Genomic DNA, 25,646 nt, shown 5'->3' with positions numbered 1-25,646 from the left:
TTGTTATATAAATAAACGTCATTCAGTTCATTTTAAAAAGATCGAATAATAGACAAGGGTGTATAATAAATTTATCATTAAGACAGTAACTTGATCCAAAGAGTGTCTCGTTTGATCTGATGATCTGCACCTTGCAACTCGACCTGATCCGACCCCTTGAAACAAGTTACTGTTATATATGTATTAATTAAATCACAAAATATTCCGAGCATGTATCAAGAGTTAAGCCACAAGCGGTGTTTCTTTAAAGATTCGCTTAAAATGTAAAAGATGTTAAAAAAAACCCCAAAATATGAAGCTGTTGAATAAAGACAAACACAGACAGTTAGAGTGGACGACAGCTGCTTTATTCTGAGCAGACATTGTCAAGCAGTTAAAATTGATAACAGGCAAATTTGTTGAGAGTTCATAATTAAAAATATATTCTTGATGAAGCAATCACTCTTCTACAGTATAACATCAGGTTGATAAGTCAATATATTCCAATGGTTAAAAACACAATCTACCTGTATTTGATGACAAAACTAAAATTTCATATAACATGTTAATGTTTCATACATTTGTAAAACAAAAGTTTAATTCAAAACTAAAAATTCCTTTAGATATAAAATCAGTAAAACAGAAAATAATTAAAATGGAGCAGAAACCAGTGAACAATGGTTGAATACATCAGGACTGAATGTTTTCTAGCATAGTCATGGAGATCTCGGAAGAAGATTTTATTGCACCCAGACACCTATGATGACCAACACAAGAATGCGGGAAGTTGATTAATCACGATTACGATATTATGTCTGTTATGGCCCAAGATTAAATGCTGCATCATATAACTTTTTTTTAAAACATGAAAAACAGATTGTACATGCAATTACAGAACATAACAACCACACTCTCTCCAAATTGCCAAGTACGCCAAATTAATTATAAACCAAAACCCATGCATCAATCTTCCCTGTTGTTCATCAAACAAAATGAAACTATGGCTACTCTGTTGAATGGCAAATGAAACAAATAATGACTCCTCTATCCCGTGGTTGGATGTTGACTTTTAGGTCACCTCCCCATGTCCAAAAACTATACCATAAGCCCTCCACCCCCCACTCCAAACCTCTTTTTCTAATCACGATTCATGAAATTTGTGACAAACCTCCTTCTATTTTGAGGAACATTATTCTGGTAAAAATGATAAACACAAGTCCATGAAAGGAAATTGGAGATATAAATACTGAAGTGAATGATTAGAAATGATTTGATGTTCTATGAAAGCACAGCTGTCCTCTGTTTTGGTTACAACCCTATGGCACGGGAGTATTTATACTTGAAGCCTCTCAGAAACTCGGACACATTCACTGTACACTTATATACAGGAAATAGAAAAATAAGCTTTTTTCACAAATATTTTAAACCTATCAACACATGGCTTTGTTCTATGAAAAAATGCATGCAAATGTTCAAACAATGGTATTTACAAATGATGGATGGTGGGTGTACAAAATATTACAGAATTACTGGCAACTACTGATGCAGTATAAACTTACAATTCAAGTTAGTTTTCTTGTACACAACTTGTACAAAAACAACACCCTGGAACTTTTCTATATCTTAACCACCTTCTAATGGCAGATACTTACTCAATATAATCATATGATATATAACCATATTGACAAGCTTATGCAAAAAATAATATTTTCTACCACTCAGAAATGTTAGAGTTCTTGAAGATAAGATGTCGGCAGCTAATGGCTAGGGGTGGACATATCTCATGGACCTGGCTGTCATGATTCTGCCTAGTATATACAGAGCACCAAGAGGATGCGTTATCACATAGCGAGTTGTACACTCGACAGGATGTACAGAGTTGTTAATGGAAGGACTTACACACCCATTCACTCCTCAGAGTCCTCGTCTACTCTTATGGAACTTTTGATGATATATGACTGTAACATTTAATGGTACATGATGATATATGACTGTAACATTTAATGGTACATGAGAGGATCATGGAGGAATGGTACACTTTGTGTGCAATAAATGAAACAAAATGTCAGCTTTATGTCCACAGAAAAAGTGGAGCTTTGTAAGGGATAATGGGGGGGGGGGGGAATACAGGGGAAATACACAAAAAAAATCTAACAAGCGCATGAATCACTCGTGACTACAGAAACAGACAACTAGTACCAGTAATGCCCAACATAAGAACAGATATCCAGCTACATGTGTACAATCACCTTACAACCTCTACAACGGATAATCTCAATAAAATAACACACAATGGAACATAACTTCAACAAACATTCATCACAGTCTATCACACTGAAGTCGATCAACTTTGATTGTTGAGGGTGGGGAAGCATGAGTGTATATTTTTCATTAAAACAGATCAATTAATGCTTATCAATCAATTTTTCTTCAGATTTGACACAATACTGTAAACCAACTATTATTCGCTGCGACTAAATTTCATGATTTACTCGGGATAAGGTGGTTTGTGACAACTAATTTTCCCGACCAAGCCTTATTCACAGTCTTGTTGTTGTAACAACCATGCGACAAAGAGTGGTTCGGGCCAAGAAATATTCATGACAACGAGGCTCTCAAGAACCTCATGAAACTTTCTCGCAAGAGAATAGATGTTGCTTTACAGTATACCAGACCCAACCAGGGAAAAACTCCCCCTTTGAGGACCCTACTTTGGCATTGCAGTTTAAATTCAGAAAAAAGAGAGTAATCTAACATAAAAAGGATTCTTAAAAGCAACAAATGACCCAATTTAAAATTGGTAACTAAATATCTACTCTCTGAGTGATTTTGGCAACATTTTGTTATTCATTCACTTTAACGTTATGAAATTAGTGGAAGAATTCAATTTGTTCAAATGTACTGTATAACAACGTCAAGAGAACGCAGAAAAACAAAACAATCTGCTGAAGAGAGATCCTTCCACAGTTTACATTTACATACACACACTGAAAACAGCAGGAAAAAAATTGTTCACAGACACAATTAGTCTTCTTTCCCAGTTTTTCCTAATCAGACTCAGTTCCATGACAATCTCTCTCTCTCTCTCTCTCTCTCTCTCTCTCTCTCTCTCTCGTAATGGAGCACCATCATAAAAGCACTATTTTAAAAATGTATCCACAAAACAAGGACCTTTCATGGAAAGAAAATGGATATGGTATACAACAAGTGGAGAAACAAATTTGATCTTGCACACAAAAAAAGAGCTATTTTACTAATGGTGGTGTACAATGACTACGTCTAACTAATGAACACACTTTTGTTAACAGTGACAGAGTTCCATACACAGTTCTAACAGACACACAGACTCTCCAGCAGCAGATCATGTAGCTCTCTGAACAAATATCTTGCTGCCAAAAGCTATCAAATACAAAGATCAATTCTATCTCTCATTGACAAAAAGTCATTCTATCTATCTAGCAAGGAACAATCATGACAATTGATTCTCATTTACAGAGCTCTCTCAGTTAAAAAATAACAGGCATCCTATATCTCAGATACAGTTTAAAAATCAGTAAAATGTAACAGACTTTGGCTTTGAATAAAGATCAGTTTAAGATCCAAACTTATTTCATCCTTTGAGATTTCCACACCGAGATCAAAGCAGAGGAATTATTGGTTCTTATTGCATCGTCATTAATACAGTATACCCAACTGTAACATACACAAGTCTGAAAGTGGCAGTCCTTTTCTTCCATTCATGATGAACACATATTTACTTTATCAAACTTCATCAAACACATTCAAAAGGAATGTAATGCAAAGCTTATTTTGTTCCTGACGGTTTTTGCACAGACCTATACCACTGTACATTTGATCGACCCTGTAATCTACTTGGAATCCATTCTAGGCTTTTTGGGACTGCTCTGAGCAGATGAAGACATGATTCTCTTTGACCTCTTCAGTGGAAGTCCGGCCTTTGATCTCGTCTTGATTATCAGATTATTCCCGGTGTCCAACTTTTTCATGGGAGATTTTCTGGGTGAGGTTTTTTGAGACATGGTTTGTTTTGTAACTGGAGTCGACTTTTCAGCTGAAGTTTTAGTGGAAACAGTTGCTTTGGCACCAAGCCTATTTTCCTGTGGAGCTACTTCTTTTTCAATACTTCTGTTCTTTTCTTTGGTTTGACTCTGCCCAACCCCCTCTGATGGCTGCTGTTGAGATGATTTTCTAGGAGAGGTTCTTAGTTTGGACACACTGAGAGATTTCTTCACAGGAGTCTTCTGGGAGACTGAAACATTCTGCTTACTTTGAGAGTTCATCTCTCTTTGTCTTGTTTTCTGAAAGACCGAGGCCGACACTGGCGTTTCTATAGCCGTTTTGAGTAAGGGTTTAGAGCTGGGTTTGCCTTTGGAAGTCTGAAATGTACGAGACTTAACGTGCCACTGGACTAGGTCAGGTGTGGGGGACAGATTTAAACCGAGAGATTTTTCAGACTCTGGGGAAGAAATACAACTGCAGGGGGAGACCTGAGGGGTGACGGACACCGAACTTGTGGGGGACACACTCAAGGGCGGCGTAGTGGAGGAGGAGCAAGGCATCAGAGACAAGTCCGCTGAACAAAGGCCAAGCTTCTTCTTCCTACAAGCCGCGCAGCAACGGGAGTTGACTGATTCCTCATCAGAAGAAATTGAGATGATGGAGATGTTGTCGACTGACCGATTCCCTGATTGTCTCTTCTTCACTTTGTTTCCATGAGGTACCCACGAGGGTTGTATGAGTGGTGTGGAGGATTTTACTGGAGGAATCGCAATCTTTTCTTTCTTCACTGAGATGTGCCCATCTGCTGGCGTCTGCTTTAGTTTGAGTGTCAGAGACTGCTGGATTGCCTTGGTCGTCTTGTTTTTCTTCAGATTGGACTGCACAGCAGCTAGATCAGACAACAGACAGCGGTACAGGGTCAACTTATGCTTTGTGATCTCTGCATTGGCGTCCTCTGACACGACATTCACTGGAGCCAACTGATTCAGCTTCGTTTCATTCAACTCAGACCTTTTCTTCAGACCAAGAAGTTTATCCACATTTTTAGACATAAGAAGGGGTTCCTTTGGGAATTCTGAATCAGACACACTGGCTGTGGGTTTTATGTTCATAAGTTTTCTATAGGAGTGTTTAGACAGGTATCGTCTGAGTTCCCAGTTTGTAAGCCTGGCCACATCCACTGAACACTTGGGTAAACTTCTCAAAAGCTCTCTACTCTCTTTGCTGAGTCCTGACTTCAGCCTCTTCTTTATCTCCTTTTTCTGTTTGCTGTTGAAACCATACTTGTGCACAAATTTCCCATCATGTTTTCGCCGCGGTTTATATGATAGTGGGAAGGTTATAGTTCTGTTGCGTAGCTTTTCATAGAAAGAGTTTTTGACTGGCGTTTTGCAAAATGATTCCGAGTCCCCAATCACCTGAATAAATGAGTCTGCTTTGACGTGTTTTTGAATCCTCTGTCCGAGCAGGGAGGAGATATCAATGGCTAAAAGAGACTTTCCTTTCTGGGTCGCCTTCTCCTCTGCGTCTTCACTGCATCCACTGATCACGCTTTCCCGGTCCTCGTTATCCCCAGGCTCCGAGTAACTGAGCCTCTTTCTGGAGGCAGGGCCTTCCTCTCGACTGAGCTGCGATATCAGGGACTTGGGTGTCCGTGGGGTTGTGGGGGAGATGGGCGTGTCCGGTACAGAGTAATCCAACTCCTCACACTCAACGTCCAGGCTGTTCCTGTGTCGCGCTAGAATCTTGTCTGCCTTCTGTTTGGGCACCAGATTAAACATCTTGATGAAGCCGTCTTTGGGGCCCCTGGGGGTCTTATAACTGAGGGAAAGTTTGATGGGGCTCATTTGAGGGGGCCCCTGGGTGGAGTCAGAGGGCTGGGGTGGTATCTTCATGGCCTCCTGGAGTTGGGGAGGTCGCTCCTGACACAGGGCTTGGTGCTCCCTCATTTGAGTCCTGTCCGAGAACTCGTGCTCACAGAAGTAACAGATGTAGATCTCTGCATACTGGCACGGCCTCTTATCTGAAACAATGACAAAATGGTACAGTATCAGTTCACCAGTACAGAGAGGAAAGGTGTGTGGGAAGCTTTAAACATTACATTGCAAATCCACAATGTCTTGGCATATTTTTGCTACACTCTAAAATATCATATTATCATAAAGTTAGAGAACTTCATTAGATTCTTAAATAGTCAATTAGCTATGAACAAAAATCAAAACTAAATTCTTATCTATATGAAAGAGAACTGATTGTATAGGACCAATGCCTGCAGACAGTGATCTTACTGTGGTTGTGGGGGGAGGGTCCAGTGTAGTAGCTGGGGGAGGGGTCCAAACGGTCCACAGGTTTACCGTGCAGGGATGTCTACAAACACAAAGTTTGGGAAATGTAAAAACAACGGTTAACAAACATTCATTTCATAGTAGGTCTACACACATAGAGTTTGGAGGTGTTGGAGTATTTCCTTTGTTTACAGATACAGCTGTAATTATTGGGATGACATAGTTATCCTAACGTTTTCTCTCACCTGTTTGCTGTCACACCTGTTGACCTGCAACAACTTTTCTTGTCCCATGTGGCGGTAACACTTCTTTATTGCGTCTCTCAATGGTTCAGACCAATTACTCTGAAAAATACCAAAAACAACAAAAATAGAGGAGCAAATCTCACAAGACTAGACAAAATGGCTATATTTCTACAGACTTCAAAAAATCCTGGAAATGTCAGCTCAGAAAGTATGTCTGACTCATAAGTGACACATACTTAGCGGCAAGTATATACTGCAAGTACTTCCCTGTTGAAACAGTAAAGTACATAGTAGCATTAGTAAATAATACCTGTTGATACAATAGGCCTGTCTTGGCGCCTGTACAGGAGAGATCATGTCTAGATAGTCTAGTACTTACCTGTTGATACATTATGTACCGGTAGTACCATCAGTACATACCTGTTGATACATTATGTAGTACCATCAGTACATACCTGTTAATACATTATGTAGTACCATCAGTTCATACCTGTTAATACATTATGTAGTACCATCAGTACATACCTGTTGATACATTATAAAGTACCATCAGTACATACCTGTTGATACATTATGAAGTACCATCAGTACATACCTGTTGATACAGTAGGTCTGACTTGGTACCCGTCCAGGGTAGGTGTAGTGGCCACCAGTCAGGCCGCGAGTTCTTCCTGTGGAGGCCGGCCTTATTGGACATCATGATGCTGACCAGCTGAGGGATAAAGTCCTGTAGCTCTACCTACAACAGGTGAGAGAACCGTCACAGTCCACAGGTAAACACTAGTCAACCAGCTGAACTCCAAATCAAACAAACCAAAAAACACAAAGGATCAAAACTTTACAAATTTATCTCCTCCTCATTTTCTTCAATTTTTCATTAAACTGTTTGCAATGATATCAACAATAGTGTTGTTAGTTCAAAAGCCCCAAAAAACCATAAAAGTTTTAACAGGGCACCTGCATTTCAAAGCCAACTACTTCCTATGTGGAATACAGGTCCTACAACTACTGCGATCCAACTGTTGTACTACGGTCCTTGTGTGTAGAACAAAGAGAATGACAAGTACCATCTATTTATTATATATACCATACATATCTCTGGGAAAAATCCATTATCCCTGGTCCTATCTTATCTTTTGTCAGATCTATGAAGTTCTTGAACATGCAGGAAACTCTCTTCCAATCTCATCACTCTTTTACACATGCATGCAGGAAGACACTTGGAGAATTAAATTGGTTGCAAAAAATCCCCATCAAAATGTGATTACGTTATGAAATGTTTTTGTTTTTTTCCCCAAAACCTGAAGAGATGGGGTTATCATCAGGAAATCTAACAACATGTGTACATGTAGTATTATGGGGGTTTTTGTTGTTTTTTTATTAAACCAACCAAATGTTACAGATGACTTAATCCATGATCAATGGTTTACAATACAAAAATAGGATATGATAATTTCAAGATTTAAATCAAGATAAAGAGAATGAAATCCTTTGTCCACAAATAGCCCTATCATATATAATCAAATTATTATCTCTGTTATGGGAAGAATTGGGGACACATGGAATCCAAAAATGCCAATAATTCCCTGGAGAATTTAACCCATTAGGATAAATGGCCAAATAAGCATTTTGCGTGTGTGTGTGTATGTGGTGGGGGGGGGGTTCTGACCTGTGTTAAGGTCTCTTTGGTTAGGGAAGATGTTTGAGGGGATTGGTATGGGTGGGGGAGGGGGTGTGGGAGGGGTGTGGGTCTGTGTGTGTGTGTGTGTGTGGGGGGGGGGGGATTTCTGACCTGTGTCAAGGTCTCTTTGGTTAGGGAAGATGTTTGAGGGGATTGCTATGGGTGTGGGAGGGGGTGTGGGGGTGTGTGTGGGGGGGGGGGGGGGATTTCTGACCTGTGTCATGGTGTCGATGGACAAGGGAGGTAACTGGGGTAGTTTGGCCGCCTCGGACGGTTGTGGGATATGCTGTAGTTTGGTGTCCTCTGGCATCTTGGCCTTCTTCTGAAAAATGTCAACAAAAGAACAACTCTTAAGATTATGCTAACTTGATAATTTTATGATATACAAATAATTACATTAATTACTAGCTTCAGCAATATACTAGATTTGCTGAAATATAAAATTTACATCTTTGTTAAATGTTGTGAGATCTGTAAAGTAATTTCATCACAGGGGTTCCAGTATAACTATGGATCTGTAGAAAAGGCAATATACTGGACAATGTGAATTATCGTTACAGTCAAATCTAAAGAAACAGGGAAGAACAGACAGAAATTCCAGAAATTGTGAAGTGAGCACTTACAATTCAAACCAAGTCACCTTCCTGCTTCCACAAAGATGTATACCACACCATCAGTTCATGGCCAAGCAGTGCTCTTTAAAAATCTCTCAAGTCAAACAAGAAGTACCAGCAGCATATGTAAAGAATTCTGTCCTCTAACATATCCACCAATAAGTACTAGTGGTATACCAATCCACTGAGATTCATGCACTTATCTTACTTAATTTAGTGTTTATGACTCAGGTGTCATTTCCCTCCAAACTATCTGTGTGTGCCTGAGAAACAATTTACTGAGAGCAGTGATCCCCTGTTGATTTCGACACCCAGATGGTCGTTCTTACACCCCCCCTAAAATCACAATGTTCTTACGCCCCCTAAAATCACACAGAACAGCTTTGTGGCTGACCATTACCTCACCACCGACCCTGGGGATTTGTTACACCTTAAATCATTAATAGTCTACAACTCCTGTAGACTTTACACGCCTTTACCATCCCTGTCTCTATGGCCCGTCCGTCCACTCTCTTTATCCCCACCACAAAAGTGTTTGTTGCATGTGCTTTATAAGAAAATATTTTAGTTCCTTTTCAAGTATTACCATGTCTTTTCACCCCCCCCCCCCCCTTAAAAAAATTTATCTCTCCATTTTAAGGACAAGACAGCTTTGATTGACATGGACATTTTTTCACATATTTATTATAACAAAATTAATCTACAAATTTATGCTTGGTAAACTATCTATTTTTTTGGTCTAATTTGTTTTTATGTGTAGGAGTAACTCCCCTTTACTCATAACCTGACAGTCTTCCACATATAGGGGAAAAGTGACCAAGTTCAACCTACATTATTTTTTATATCTTATGAATTCATTTTCATACATGAACTATATCTAAGCTGCTTAAAATTTAAATTATTAATTTCCTTTATCATGACACATGAACTCTTGAAAAAAAAAATATTGAGTGACAATCATTATAGGTGCATATTTTGGAATTATTTTGCCATGATTGTTTCCACTATGATACCAATATTACTGATTTAATATGACAGCTAATTTTCATATTGTCCAGAATAGTTAATATGATATATAAATCAACTTATGCTGCTTTTGCTGAGTCAACAAACAAGTTTTAAAACAAAAATTCCACAAATTCTGCTCACTAGTGTAACAACGTCAAATTCAAAATAAACCTAAGAAGCTATTAAAATAATAAAGCATGTAGCATGTCTTCTAGCTGGACTTATCTTGGAATTCTCTCAGTAGAATATTTACTCTATAGAGTCCAAGGTAACGCCAGTGATTATAAATTGCCAAATGCTATGGAACTTATCCTAAACTTTTACCTACTTTAGTAATAAACATCTTCAATTGAGTTAATGTTATCCTCCTTCAATACTTTATTTTAATATTTAAAATTGAAGGGAACTGTTTTTTCTTATCATTGCCTTTTTCTTTTTTTAAACTATTATAATATTGACCTGTGTCAGATTATAAACCAATAGTCTATTATAATGGTCAAGAGTATATTATTAACATAAAATAAATGACAAACTGTTACCTGTAATATAAAAACTAAGATCTACTTTTTTTTCTTTTGCTTAAAATTTCCTGATATTCTGTATACATAAATAGTCCAACATTTTACAATTATTGTTTTTTATTTGCAGAACCACATACGATCTTTGTCAGTTGTGTAAAAACGTCTAAAACATTTTGCTACAGTTTACAACTTATAAAGGCGTATAGGCCTAAATGTTGATGAAAGTTCGTTAATTAAGCAAACATATAAGTTGTTTATAAAGTTAATTACTTTAATCAATAGCAATTAATTATAACTCAATACACCCTGTTAATCACTAACATGCAACGAAATCATGTGAGTCTACTTTTGGCGTCAAAACGCGCCGTAAAGAAATTCGATAATTTAACGCGACATCCCCGGCGCTGCCGCTGCTGACCTCGCAAACAGCGGCGACCTACTTTAAACAATCGCGATTATTTTTAAATTTCCACTCCGATCGATCGACCATCTGCTGGTGTTTACATCAACTTACCATCTTTGTCCTATAAACATTCAGCTCGCAGAAATATTTCCCGATCCAAGCGCTTGTCGAATAATCAATCAGGCATTGCTATCGTTATTTTTGTACAGGCAAAATGGCGTCTAAATATTATGTGCTGTTACTGTACATCCGGGCTTTTTTCGCTGTCCAATGACTATTGCGAAGAGACTCGGTGTTCTGCTGGATGAGAAGGTTGGAACTTAGACCAAATGTACGAATCGGCAAAATATGCAAAAACAACAACATTTTAACCCAAATCAATGGGTGCGTGTGACGAAGAAAACAATGGCGGTCATGTCTGAATGCGGATATCTGATGCAAAAATAGAAATTATCTTATAAATATACAATTTACCTTGCCAAAAATTTGAGCGGGTTTTGCTGTTCACGTGATTCGCGGTCTTTTTTAAACAAAACGATTTTTTATGTCTGCGAGAAAATTATTGAATCCAAATAATTAAAAATTTTTATTGATTCTTGATAAAAATTATTTATCTAATATTAATTTTCTAAACCCGGGTCATTGTGAATGTAGTGCAAAATATGACTTTAGTGTATTTAGATTTTACATTCTATTGAGATATTTAAATATTATTTCTTCTCATAAAAAGTGAAAAACTATAATAGCCTTTATTTACATTATTGTGTTAACATTTCTAATTGCATTATATGTAAACAATATTTAAGATGATGGTCATGCAATTAGACCTTTGCCAGATTTTGTATAAAAGTTTGTTTGTGCCAATGTAATCATTTATACATTTTTTTCTATAAATTTGATTTTTAACACACGTTCCTTATGTTTTGTATGACACTGGGAGAAAAAAGATAATCGTATCGCCCTAAAACTTTTACGGCTGTAGTATGGGAACGGAATTTGACGTTTGTGAATAAGGATGTTAATTAATGTTTTATTAATTAATTTCATAATTATATACACCATGTAATATATATTATATAATTGCTTCTATTCACATATATTATTATATAATATTAAGTATATATATATAGTACATGTATCTATGGAACTGAAACTTGCAGTGCATGTTAATATTTATAAACAAATTTATATTTAATAATAACATAAATAGTGATTTTAAGCATGCAACTTTGAGAAAAAGTGAGTTAAAAATTGTCGTTTCCATTTTATTTTCGCTATTGTTATTTTAGTCAACGAAATGCAATACATGTACATGTAAACAAATTTCATGAATTGTTATTCTAGGACCTTTCGTAAAACAACAGCTCGATCACGATATGACAATGAGAGAATAACTCTCAATCAACACAATCGATGTTTTAAAAAATATTTAGGTCGTTGAAACTTATATCTAATGAAACCTGCATGAACTCATTTTTTAAAACACAACACGGACCTTTTCTCTCAAATCAATTGAATAACATTCATTTCGTTTTATATAACAAAGTACAGAGGTCTATACCAGTGTATCTACGAGTTAGTAGCGACATATGAACCGACGTATTAATTGCCAGCAGACATTTTTATCTTATCATTTAATTTTTTTACTTTGACCAAAGAGATAAACAGCTTAAATAGTATTGTAAATTCTGACATAAAAAAGAATTTGTAATTTTTTTATATATAATAATCTAGAATGATCATTGTGATGAGATACTGAGATACTCTGTATATAGCTGCAATTCAGGCTGCTCTTAATTATTTTTTAATTTAAAATGACATAAACTTCTGATCACTCTATCCCCCGTCACTGACGGCTACTGTTTGCTCCCTGACCTACCTGGATCGTGTGGCTGGACATGACGTACATCCACAAGGACCCGGATGCTGGACATCATTACACAGCTCTCACGTCAAATATCCGGTAACCCGACGTGGCCCGTGAATCGATTGCTTATTGCATTCTGTCCTATAATTAAAATATCAAATTTATGACCAGGTTAGAAAATGTGGCATCAGCATACACAATACACAGTATTTTCCACAGGGACCGTCATGCTATCACGCAAATACTATATACACATGCTAAAGGTACTAGATTACATGTAGTCTAAGCGGTTGTGTTTTCTTTCATGGTCGGAAATAAATAATTAAGAACACAATATTATTGTAACGCAATTGACTTTAGATCTGCGATTTACAAAAAAAAAATATTCCTAAAATTTACATTATAGTACTATGATAATGAAAAATACGCACTGCAGGTTAAGTTCTAATATATGATATAAAATAGTCAGAACATAATTTAAACTAAGTTGCTAATTGAATTTGAATTATAAATGTAGATTTAAAAAATCAAAATTCTTATAAAAACATGCATCTTTCTTTCAAAATGCGGTTTTTTTTTTCGGCGATTGTTTGTAGTAATTTTTTATTATTTATTTATTGTTAACTTGTTATTAATCTTTACTACCTAACTAAAAAAGATGTTCTGTGAATTTAACTGTTAAACATATTTTTTGGCGACAAAAACTTCATTTATTTATATGGCCTTATATTTATATAGAAACGACTACAATGATTACATGTTATATTCTAGGATTGTTGTCAAGATAGCTATGAATTGGCTTGCCATGAATTATATTGTGCATAAATCCATTCTGGTTTTTGTTTTATATTTAACACAAACTCTGAGGCTACATACACAATTTCATAGCACATCTTGTATCCCCTCGAGCTCACCACCCCCCCCCCCCCAAAAAAAAAGGGGGGGGGTGTAGTGTTCAAAATATAAATCGTCGTGTCAATATAAATAATCAAAGTACTAAAAGGCTTTAATTGCGATAACCTTGTCAATTTAACAAACGACTTGATAAATCATTATGTCATGTTTTGTGTAATAACGCCTCTCTTTCTTTCTCTCTTTTTCTCTCTCTCTTTCTCTTTCTCTCTCTCTCTCTCTCGTATTTTTTTTTATTATAAGGAATACATTTAACATCTACAGATTAACTTTTTTGGGGCGGCAATAAAAAATTGAAATGATATTAAGGACTCTTAATCAAAATTGACACACCCCCCCCTCCCCCAATCCGAATTAGGACCTACGGATTTCAATTAAAGATTGGGGAATGGGGTTTTGTTTTGCTCTGTTTGTTATTTGATATATGATACATTGAATATGATGAGGCAGCAGACAAGGCCTGTTTTAGTCTTCTCCCTACATGAAGGTCAAAATGAACAAATTGAAATGTTGAAATGTTAAAAACTTTTCACGATGCTACGTGCCAGCTGCTCAGTATAAACTGGGTTTGACAGTTTACGCTACATACAGACGGCAAAGAGTATACAGGTATTGTAAAACAACCAGACCAAAACAACCCATACGGACAAGTGCTATCTCTTTACCGGATCTAGATCTGCCCTTAGTCAAAAGAAGACAAGTCGTTTATACACGCTACAAATGAATTCCATTATCAACAGTTATTCAATTAGTTTAGGTATACTACTAACACGATATATGGGTAGACAAGCAAAAATGCCACATTCAAGTTGTTATTTTTTAAAGTTCGTATTTCCACCCACCATGTAAATTCAAAATTTATAGCATATTACGTTTTCACTGGCCCGTATCGAAAGCCCTTGCACGATAATCACTTTCTATATATTCTACCTAGGATAAACCAGATGTCCATGTTTTAAGATGAAAACCGTTTCTACTGTCAGTGTGTAATGTGAAACAGCGCGTGCGCACAAGATATTCAGCAGACCCATGTCCTTTGGAAGATTTATATATGAGATAGGCGTGTAATTTCCGGAGAGAGGGGGTAGGTCCGTGAGACGATTTTGTTTCGGGGAGTTATAAGCTTTTTTTTCCAGGAACTTTATCGTGTAGATTTGTGTAATGTGGATTATCCCATGCGGGTTGGGGATGTCCCTCATCCCATCTATACAGTATATGAGGAACAAAGTGCTCGGACATTACGGTTTTTCACAAAATATACTTACCTGTCAAAGAAGTACAATTGAAATCTATACAAGGGAAAAGATGTCAACGTGACAGCAAACAGGGTTCTGTTTTAACAGAATTCATGATCAATTTTGTCGACCCTAAATTGATAAACACTACCAAACACTAGAAATGGGATACTCTGTATAAATCTGCAATATTTTGCAAGAAAATGACAAGGTCTAACCATCCTTACTTTTAATTTATAGTCTGTCCCAAGTTATTGCTTCCATCACTTTTTGATGATTTGAAAAATACACACACCTGTGAAAGAAATACAGTTGAAATCGATAAAGGGGAATATATCCAAGATATCTTCCTTGAACAATTATAAACGACGGAGATGTATAATGGGAAATGTTTAGATCTTTTCGCCATTCGGAAGTACTCGGGATACCTCGCGCAATTTTTCAACGTTATCATCCGGGCTTATTAATGGCTGATGCAATGCAAAATCCTCGTAGACTTTCTATTTTTGGATGCGTATTGAAACCTGAAGCGGTAGAGGGGGCGTTTCAAAGCAGATAATCTGGATATTTTTCATATTAGTGGATGAAAGTAATTCGAGCACAAATGTATTTATGATTATCGTCAATTCGAAATATCAATCAAAAAGTGGTGAAAGCAAAAACTCGGGACAGAGTATGAAAGATAAATTATCAAAAATGAGAATCCAAGTGAAAGTGAGAAAAATGAATAAAATTCAATGTATATCTTATATTTTGGCATAAATAAGCAACAATCAAAATCCACGTAATAATGCATATTTCTGATATATATGTACAATTGATCTGTAAAACAACAACTTCCTATCTTAAAAACTGTAGGAGAACTTATCCATATACAATAGGAGTAACTAAATTTTCATCATTTCGATAACCGGATTTTTCCTATTGTTAAAATCCCACATTTCTTCTTAAAGACCTCATTTCTTTTTGAACGGAGATATTTACAGAAATGATAATACATGTATGTTTTTAACAAAAATTACTAGGCCTATACAGGGAAAATTGTGGAGGGGGGGGGGGTCGCTAGACTTAACAAAAACTCTTGACAAGCAAAAAAAAAGGTCCTTGGTTATGGTTAGGTATAGCTCTGCAAAAAAGTGGATGGACTAAGCCCCCCCCCCCCCGTTCCAAGGCCAACGCCTTACACAATTTTTCAACGTTTTCATCCGGGTACCTTTATTACACGTCGTTGGAAATAGAATGGACTTTTTTATTCGAATTTTTGGGTCGCATCAATTAATCTGACGATATAGAGGGTGCGTTTCGCCAAAAAAAATAAAATAAATAAATATGGTATTTTTCATTGTGGTTAAAAATATTTTTTAAGCATATTAGTATATAAGTTATAACGCACTGGTGGTTTTATTAAAATAAACTCAAAAGCTTTGAAATCTTTGGACTGAGTGCTTATGTACATAAATAGATGTACATGAATAAATCATAGAATGGTGGTTTGATCCGTTTGAATTTCCCACAATTCCATTACGAGCGGAATGATGGGAAATGTAACATTTAGCTCGGTCAATTACCGTAACAAATGACGGAAAAAGACGAGGTGATATGTATTGTGCCATTCGGCAAACCTCGACCAATTCCGTAACCTACATTTCACGGCGGTGAAGACCGAATCTGCCGGCAAGGTGTGCCAAATGCATGAATTGGTCAATCACAAATTCTCGGGTGTTTTTCCGAACTCTGCCGGAAAGACCTAGAATTCGTATGGCACGAATTGCAAAAAAAGTCCTATTGAAAAATGTTTAAAAACGATAAAAGACCCCTTATCTCAAAATTTTGATCATTGATCTCATATAAATTAATTTTATGCCAACAGATTAAGGCCAATATAAGCAGTTTAATACTATATATGTTTTCGTATAATCGTCATTCAATTATTTGTAAAATTGGAGAAAAAATAGGTAGGGATTTGAAAACTGCTAGAGGAAATTCGGACTGGAATATTTTGAAAAATTGTAGCCGAAATTTTAATGCTTTGTATTTATTTAGTGCCAATACCATTCATAAACTGTATTTCATTTTTGAAAGTGTTTGATTTATATATGTTTTATTTTCACATTTAAGAAAATCTCAATCGTAGTGTAAAATTTTATGGGATTTTTAAAAATATATTCAATGACCATTAACTCAAAAAGTAGGTCATTGACATACTTTTTTGAAAGAGAAAAATAACACTACAATCAAAGATCTATAACATACAATAAATGTCTTTTTATTATCATCAGTGGAATTTTTTTTTCATTCTGAGTAAACGTCATCCTTCAGGACTCAAATTCGGATTGTTATAAAGTTCAATGTCATGTGTAATATTTGTTCTAAACACTAAAATTATTTATGAAATGAATTATTATTGATAAACCATTCGATATTTTTACTATATTATGAAATAAGGCTCAAACAAAGTTGGACTTTTAGCAAAACAGAGGAAATTCGGACTAAAATTTTCAGATTTTGTTTTTCACCGAAATATTTTTGGTAGGACTGTAATATTCAAAGTTAAGATTTTATTTGTTAGTCAACATAATTTTGCATATTTTATGTTGTTTTTACCTCACTTTTTCATTTAGATATTCGAATGGCACCCACTACAAAAATATTGAAAAATGCTTAAAAACGATAAAAGACACCATATCTCAAAATTTTTATCATTGACCTCATATAACTTTTATGCCTGCAGAGTAAGGTCAATATACCTAATTTAATGCTATAAATGTTTTAGTATTATCATAATTCAATTTTTTGTAAAATTGAATAAAAAAGGGTAGGAATTTGAAAAATGATAGAGGAAATTCGGACTGGAATATTCATAAAAAATTGAAAATTAAAACTTAATGCTTTGTGTCTGTTTCGTGTCACTGCCATTCGTAAACTGTATTTGATTTTTTAAAATTAAAGTGTATTTCATTTTTAAATTTGTATTATTTTCACAATTAAGAAAATTTCAATCATAATGTAAAATTTTTAGGGACTTTTCTTAAATTTTCAAAAAAAATGCAATGGCCATTATCTCAAAAAGTAGGTCATTGACCTACTTTTTTGAAAGTGAAAAATAGCACTACCATGATAGGTCTTCAACACACAATAGATGGTTTTTCATTATCATCAGTGGAATTTTTTTTCATTCTGAGTAAACGTATACCTTAAAGTTAATTTTCAGATTGAAGACTTATTGTTATATGGTTGCCAAAAAGTTGGTAAATAGGCCGCGGAACAACAGTTATAAGTCGCGGTCACGGTCAACTAAATATATATACAGTCTAAAAAAACCCAGCTGTCATATACACAACTTCATCATAGATTTTGTATTAATCAGACGTAGATAAACAACAACAACAACAGCATCTTTAGCAACAAACAACTTATGGTCGGGAAACCTTTCAAATTAAAACAGTGTAGGGTTGAAAAAAGGAAAGCCATGACCGAAGAAACAACGACACTTACAATTTTTAATTTAAAATTTGTTATTGGCATGTTCACATATCTTTAATAAACATAAAAGTAGCCTACAAGTTGTCTCCTCTATGCACAACGTCACTCGATATCGAGGTAGGTCAGTGTTGTGACGTCATCGCGTGAACGAGAAGGCGAAGTTTACAATTTTGGCAGCCATTTTGTTTTCCGCTTAGAGCGAGGGGTAGTGAATATATCGACTGTATGTGGGTTAATTTTAGTGCAAACAAAGGCAGTTTTTTGCAGAGAGAGGAAACAGACATAGGAGCCAATAATCAGGTAAAAATTTCGATTAAAAACTGGTCGTGAAGCGGTATATTTTTTGGCAAACTGGAGCACTCGCAGTTTAGCGCCATTGTGTTCATTGATTTCTTACAACATCGATACAAAAAGGACACGGTTGTTTTTTGTTTTTGAACGTTTCAAATATCGATATTTTTGTAATAAATCATATCATCTTGTGGGGGAAATAATGTATTTCTTAAAATATTGTCGGAATTTGAAGTAGCGTTGAAAAGACGTTTTATTGATGACGTAAATTTGACGGAAATCGTCAGCGTGGATTTATTTTCATTTTCTCGCTATCACTGTTTCAGTATACTAAATTTTTGTGCTGTGAAAACTGAAATGATAGCATTATGTGCAATACATGTGTATATTCAACCAAGCAATTTGGTGTTGATGTCTGATGTTCATTATGAAGGGGAAGTAATTTGTGCTTTTTGTCAACTGAAATTTATTATACTGGCATTGCACCAGTAATCTGCTAAAATTTAACGTTTTCTTTTTGTATTTCCTTATTTCTTGATATTTTTGGATAAAACTTGACCATGTTGACATATTTTGAATGGTGGGTTCCTTATTTATTAATCTGTTAGATTATATAATTATTAGGAACTCAAAACATCTTGTTTTTGTGCGTTTTTGCATGCCCTGAATTTGGTGAGTTTTTCGATTTACTGTACTAGTTTTCGGCTTCGCAATAATAATCCCTGTTGAAATGTTGATTTCATACTCTGCAAAATGTAATTTGAATTATGCCCCTTTTGAGATCAGACTAAAGGTTGTATATGATACATTAACAAAACTTATGAAGTAATTTGTTATCATTTAAACAATAAAATGCTTTTTTTGGTGATTCATTCGGGATATGAAGGTAGCCACATTGCAGGAAAAAAACATAACCCGCGTTAGCAAGAGAAACATTTCAAAGGAGAAATCTTGGGATTTTTTCCTAATATTGCATTAATTGAACCCTGAGGTATTTATAAATATCATGACATAAAAAAAATTAAGAAATTTACGAGGATAACTTCGGCAAAGTATAGTGACGATCATGTTACGGTTACCTTAAAAAACTGTATTAAGACATAAAGATCATTGTTAAAAAGATCACTGGGAAATTAACGTGGTAATAAAATTAATTAAAACCTGCAAAGCCCAATGGGCTCATGATAGGCTTGAGATAATGAGTATAGAGCTGCTATGTGATACGTATTAAGATATTTATGTTAATGCGATGCAACATGACATCAAGTAATTTAAAAAACTAAAAATGTTTATAAAACTATGATGATATCATTTATACAACAATCATACTGTGTTGACAATGTGAATTTATGTACCCTTATACTGTTTGATGGGCCTATGTCAATTACCTTTATACTGTATTATCCTAAAAAACACCCAAGCACTTACAAAAATTGGAAAAAGGGAGCAGATATTTGGTACAGTCAAACTTTGTTATCTCGAACAAGATGGGACTGTTTAAAAACGTAGAGATATACGAGTATTCGAGATATCAAGAGTAAAACACTTTAAAAAAATAAGTGGCTGGGACTTACAAATCACTTCGACATATCAATTGTATTCGAGATAATAGTGTTCGAGATGTCGAAGTGCAGCTGTATTTGTAATTAAAATCTTTTCCAAGAAAAATGTGTATCGTGGTATGCATGTGACAATGTGATACATGTACATGTATCATAGCATGTACAGTCTATCAATACGATAGATATAATGATATATCACTGTACTGTTACAACTAGTTCTGGAAAGATATGATTGTTTTTTATAAGGGATTTCAATGATTATGTGAGTACTTGACTATTGCTTGGTCACGGCTCACAATTATCTAAAAATTGGCCTAAATTTTATCCCTTGTTGTAATGAAAGTTGGTCTTTTGTACTTCAATATTATCGCTGGAAAATTTCTGTACTTATTACTATTTTATGTGCAAAGAGAAATTTACGTCTCTCTCAAGATTCTTTCTGAAAAAAATGTCCTAGATCATTTCTTTAATTGCACAACATTCATAAAGAAAAGTGACTAGATGTTAATGAATTTGTGTTTGATGCATGATGTCCTGGTATTTGTGTACAGGAGCCATGAACAGAGACTTTCCGTCGACGGCATGGTAGTACAGAACGAGGGCCAACAGGAAGTCAATGCTATGTTGGCAGAGTTACCTCCCCTTGCCGTGGACTCCATGTCACAGGTAATGATTTTAAATCTGTCAATATTTGCTCATTTCTGCCATGAGTCAATTCCAGTAATTGTGTACAGTGTTGACTTTTATTTGAGAGTTCATGACCTTTAACCTTTCTGTCACCTATAGGTTCAGTTGACTGAGTTTATTCCAAACCTGGTACAACTGTCCACAGGAAGAGATGTACCATTATTTGGTCAGAACCAGTTTAAACCAGAGTGGTGGCCCACAGAAATCCCATGGGTGGATCCAGGGTTAAAGGACAGCAAAGAGGAGGTGAAGAATTACTCAAACCCCATTATCTCAACTCAGTATACCCAGTAATTAAGATATCCAAGGTGTCTAGATATCAAAGTACATGTATAAGTGATCGGACTTTCTACTCTCTTTATGATGTATCCTCAGAGGCCCCGGAGTCTAACCATAAAGATTTGTGCCACATTAGGCACTTAGTTAAACTTGTTACTCTTAATTAATAATAACATATGACCCCCTTTTCTTCGCATGACTTTAGATTAGATTCATTATTTTTTTCATCAACTATGCAAGATAAGCGAGGAAAACAAAACAGACATTGACTCAAGGACCAAAATGAATTCAGCGCCTCTGATTATATTCAGTTATTGGAGCACTTGTTTACCTTTGATTTTAATTCTTTCATGGTTAAGAGTAATGAAAACTTGGTTATGTTTAGCAAGTGTGAGTTGTCACGTGTATCAGAGTTTTTAGTGGGTCATTCCCAGAGTGGCATTTTACCAAAGCATGTATTCCAAGTATTTTAAAAGCAAGATAATTACAGCCTATTTTGGTTACAATTTTTAAGAGGCTTATTTTTAGAAATGGCCTTGTGCAGCTAAATCAATATAATATGATAATTTTTCATTTCTGTGTGTGAATAATTTTTTATCCAACTGTCAGTCTTTGGTAGAACATTATTCACAATATATGAACAAGTGTTTAGAAATCAAAGCTACTGAACTTACAAAAAAGGGTCTAAAATGAAAAAAAAATTCTGATCTATTCAAAGAGATACCATCATGTAAGTGTTAGGTTGATGATCAGTAGGGACTTCTCTGTAAAAGGTATGTTTTAATCAAAATTATTACAATATTGATCCTTGAAACCCTCCCTTATACAGGATCAGATAGAACTGCTGAGAAAAGTGGTGAGGTCGTGTTACCGACATCTAGGGCAGGAGAAACTTCTGAATGACTCTAGTTCACGAAAATTTGACACCATGGAGAGGGAGCAGGAGGAGGCAAAAACAACAGAGGGCGCCACTGAGCCCCCACTTCCTGTCACTGGTCAGTCTCTACCGGGCTCTGATTATATAATTTAAAATAAAATTATTTTTGTTGTAATGTAGATTTGAACCAATTTATTTCTCTTTAGACACGCAGTCCGCTGTAGCGGCCAACGACGCCCCCATCTGGGTGTGCTTCCTGTGTACCAAACAGTTCAGTGACCAAGACACGCTGATGGAGCACCAGGATGAATGTGAAAAAGAGGCTGAGGTCAGGGAGGCCCAGAACAGGATCCTGGAAATCCAGAGACAGAGGGAGGCTCTCCAGAGGAGGGTTCCACAGGTATGGTCCAATATCTAAGTTGACATATATATACCCCACAGGCATGGTCCAATATCTCAGTAGACATATATATTTGATATACTCTACTACAAGTGGAAATGTGCCGAGATGTAGGGGGTGGGGTTCAGAATGGTCAGAATCCCTTGGAAAATTCTGACTTAATGAATTCACTGATAAATTACTGGGAAAATGTCTTGGAACCCTCAACCACAATAATCAGAATAAGATTTTTTGGATTCACCCATGTATGTAGGGACAAATACTGTAGTAACTTGCTTAAAAGGAAAATGACTATAAGGAAATTTTTGTTAAAAGGAAGTTAAGAAACTGAAAAATTGTGTCCTCAGGACTTCCTTTTAGTCATGTTTTAACTAAGTATCTAATTAATAGAATAGATGTTCAGTTGCAGTATAGAAGTGAAACTTTCAATTTTCTGGTGGTTTGATAATATTAATAGTTATTAAGATTGTGAAAGTGTTCTTGTCCATGAGGATTTTAAAAATAAAATACAGTGTGTTCAATATGATTGTACAACAGATATATGGCTAACTCATTATTTTTCATTTCCTATTTCTAGAAATATAGAAATTTTCCAAAATTTCGCAAAAGGAAAAGGAGATTGCCCTACCCAGACATTAATTATCGGCCAGAGAAACCTGTGTTCATTGGTTTATTGGACTTGATGCAGAAACCAGATTCAGAGAAGGTGGAGGTTTCTCCAAAGAAAGAAGTGGACAGTGATTGTGAAATTATTGAGGTCTCCTTCCCCGAGGCTCCTCGAACACCACGGACTCCAAAATCACTCATGTCTCAACTAAGTCGAGACACCGAGGCCAATTCTCGAAGGAGACATCTCAGTTTTAGTGGGATGTTCAGTGACTCAGAAAGTGGGGAGGAGTTGGAGAAGAAAATCTCTAAAAGTTCACTTTTATTCGGCATTGATATCACTTCTGTCCTTGGTCACAGAGTTAAGAAACATCTGAAGATTGATGCTTCAATTCCTGTTGTCAAGGATTATGAGCAATATTGTGTCGGTGTTAAAAAAAATGAATTCATGGAAAAATTACGTTCAGAGAGAACCTATCCAATTGTGTACAAAAAACGGAAAAAGTTCGCTTCCAAATTTTTTCATTCTTACAAATTCAATTCTGGGCAACGTCGAGAATTCATGATAACAAAGAAAACAGGATTAACCAAGAGAAGCAGAGAATTACTCTGCTGTCTCAAAGATTGTTCTGTGAAACTCACAAGACTAAAACCAGAAACAATTCAAACCTGGTGTCAACGAAAACCGAAAAGAACAATGAAACCACAACGAACATTTTCACCAATTTTCCCAATGAACAACCAGACGTCTACGAGGGTGGATTCTCATTTACGGCAGATTCTGAGTAAGCCATTGTATGGTCCAAAGAGTGCACGAATAAAACAGATCAACGAGAACATCAACAGAATCCGCACCAGTCAGTCGATGCAGCACTACGACATGATCACCAGGGTTGTCACGAATCCTGATGGAACGGAAACCATGAAAGTCATCTACGTTCCAAAGAAAGTTCAGGAGAATAGGCGTAAACAAACTTTTAATCCACATAGAAAAGTAATTCAAGAAGATGAGGACATTCAGATCATTGAATTGTCCGACTCTTCAGATGACGAGACGGACCAGTCCACCTTAACAGCATCTCCGAGAAAATGTCCGCCACAAATGAATCGCAGTGTTGTTAGGCCAAGCACTCCTCAATCACGCTCAGGGGTACTGAAGCCCACCTCTCTCTCCAGTGAGAATCTGGTGGGCCGTAACAGTCCTATCATGAAGAACAACCAGTTTAGACCGCGGAGTGGAATTATAACTCAATTCGGCATAAAATCTCCCTCAAAGGTTGATCAAGACACAGCCAAAAGGCCAGTTCACGTCACGGCCCCGGGATCTGTGCCGATGAGAGACTTGTTACCGAGACCACTACCGTCTTCCCCCGCCAGTCGTAACATCAGCTACGGACAAGTGGCATCACCACTGACACTACGAATCTCAAACCCACGTAGTCTTCTCACAAACTCTGTGTCCGCAAATCATGTAAACGGAATGCCTACTTTGGAGAAGTGTGCTCCAGAGGTGCAGACTATTCAAGCTGATAACAGATCCGTCATTTCTGCCAAACCAAATATCCTCCAGCGTCCTCCAATTGCTATAGCACCGTTAAAATTAGTCAGCAATAAACCGGAGGAGGCAATAGTAATTGATGATGATGATTAGAAAAATGTACACTAAAAATTAATTGTATTGATTACACAGACTTCGTCTTGTTTTGTAGAATCTGAATTTTTTTTATCATTGTACAGTATTATATATATATATATGTAATTAATGAGATTTGTACAAATTTAATGATTTAATTATTTATGCTTAATTTTATTGGAATTGATTATTAGATTCCTATAATTTATGTTTGTAATAGATTATTACAATGACAAGACAAGAGGCTGTGTTTGTGCGCTATGCCGATTTTTCTCTTTCCACACAATTAGCTGCTGTTGCAGTAATCAACACTTCCTGTATCTTCCTCTCAATGTTCCAATAACAATTTGTATAGCAAAGCCAAGGAAAACAATTTCTGGACTCATCATTCTACTGCGGCATTTTTTAAAATTTGATTTTGTTGTGATTTTGATTTCCCATTTATCCAGATACTTTATTGCTTAGTCCACCTTGTATGTCAGAAGTTCTACTTTTGACTATTTTTTGCAGCTAAACTCCAGCGTTATGATGAGTTGCTGGTATATGGAGGATGAGATGAACAATCAGATTTTAATCTGGGACAGGCATTAATTCTACTCCTTTCTTATTTTTTGGTAAAGAGGTGGTTGCCACAGAAGATGGCATTGGACCCTCTGTGTATTGAGAGATTTATGTTCATTAAGCATTGAAATCATTTTTACTTATTTGATGCATCTTTTCATGAGTTTGCAGCACTGTACCTGTGTGCAGTGAATATTCAGGTCAGTATACATGTGGGACAGGTGTAAAAGACAGATTGTAACAAGTTTTGTATCAAATTTTTCTGTATGTATGGCGATCACTTTTTTGTGATGCGGACTTGTACAAGAATTAAAACCACGGCAGATTTTTCGTCTTTCCTTTTTTTGTGTCGCGCCAAAGGATGAGCAAATTTTTCCCTGTCTGCTGTGACCCTTGATTTAGGACATTCAACCAAATTTTTGGCCTAACGCCACCCCCGTAAGAATGTCTTATCTTTTGATAATAAAGGAACATAGAACCATCTTTGGTGCTTTGCT

The 25,646-nt window shown here is 36.0% G+C and overlaps 2 protein-coding genes across 3 annotated transcripts; one reads left to right on the top strand and one right to left on the bottom strand.

The window, feature by feature from the left end:
• Positions 1 to 325: 325 nt before the first annotated feature.
• LOC128159436 (uncharacterized) lies at positions 326 to 12,730 on the bottom strand. 2 transcript variants are annotated; one of them, XM_052822534.1, is made up of 6 exons: positions 12,636 to 12,730; positions 8,425 to 8,532; positions 7,125 to 7,268; positions 6,530 to 6,628; positions 6,288 to 6,366; positions 326 to 6,022 (listed from the first exon to the last, which is right to left on the bottom strand). In XM_052822534.1, the coding sequence occupies exons 1-6, from the start codon at positions 12,663 to 12,665 to the stop codon at positions 3,849 to 3,851; spliced, it is 2,634 nt and encodes an 877-aa protein (XP_052678494.1). In that variant the 5' UTR covers positions 12,666 to 12,730; the 3' UTR covers positions 326 to 3,848. The 2 variants fall into 2 exon arrangements, with proteins under 2 accessions (XP_052678494.1, XP_052678495.1); XM_052822535.1 differs by lacking the exon at positions 12,636 to 12,730 and adding an exon at positions 10,868 to 11,366.
• Positions 12,731 to 18,393: 5,663 nt separating this feature from the next.
• On the top strand, positions 18,394 to 25,477 carry LOC128158994 (uncharacterized). Its single transcript, XM_052822015.1, has 6 exons — positions 18,394 to 18,553; positions 20,658 to 20,772; positions 20,893 to 21,039; positions 21,902 to 22,067; positions 22,156 to 22,349; positions 22,927 to 25,477. Exons 2-6 carry the CDS (start codon positions 20,689 to 20,691, stop codon positions 24,604 to 24,606), a joined length of 2,271 nt encoding a protein of 756 aa, XP_052677975.1. The 5' UTR covers positions 18,394 to 18,553; positions 20,658 to 20,688; the 3' UTR covers positions 24,607 to 25,477.
• Positions 25,478 to 25,646: the final 169 nt, after the last annotated feature.

The sequence above is a fragment of the Crassostrea angulata genome, chromosome 8 (assembly GCF_025612915.1).
Source record: "Crassostrea angulata isolate pt1a10 chromosome 8, ASM2561291v2, whole genome shotgun sequence".
NCBI classification, from domain to species: Eukaryota; Metazoa; Mollusca; class Bivalvia; order Ostreida; family Ostreidae; genus Magallana; species Magallana angulata.
The sequence above is the reverse complement of the archived record's forward strand: the minus strand, read 5'-3'. Positions and strand labels throughout refer to the sequence as shown.

Coding starts and splice junctions, on each gene's coding strand:
- LOC128159436 (XM_052822534.1), bottom strand. CDS start 12,665: ATGTACGTCATGTCCAGCCACACGATCCAG. Junction 8,533..12,635: donor TGTCCAGCCACACGATCCAG/GTAGGTCAGGGA, acceptor GACATTTTTCAG/AAGAAGGCCAAGATGCCAGA. Junction 6,367..6,529: donor ACAGGTGTGACAGCAAACAG/GTGAGAGAAAAC, acceptor TTGTGTTTGTAG/ACATCCCTGCACGGTAAACC.
- LOC128158994 (XM_052822015.1), top strand. CDS start 20,689: ATGGTAGTACAGAACGAGGGCCAACAGGAAGTCAATGCTATGTTGGCA. Junction 21,040..21,901: donor TAAAGGACAGCAAAGAGGAG/GTGAAGAATTAC, acceptor TCCCTTATACAG/GATCAGATAGAACTGCTGAG. Junction 22,068..22,155: donor GCCCCCACTTCCTGTCACTG/GTCAGTCTCTAC, acceptor ATTTCTCTTTAG/ACACGCAGTCCGCTGTAGCG.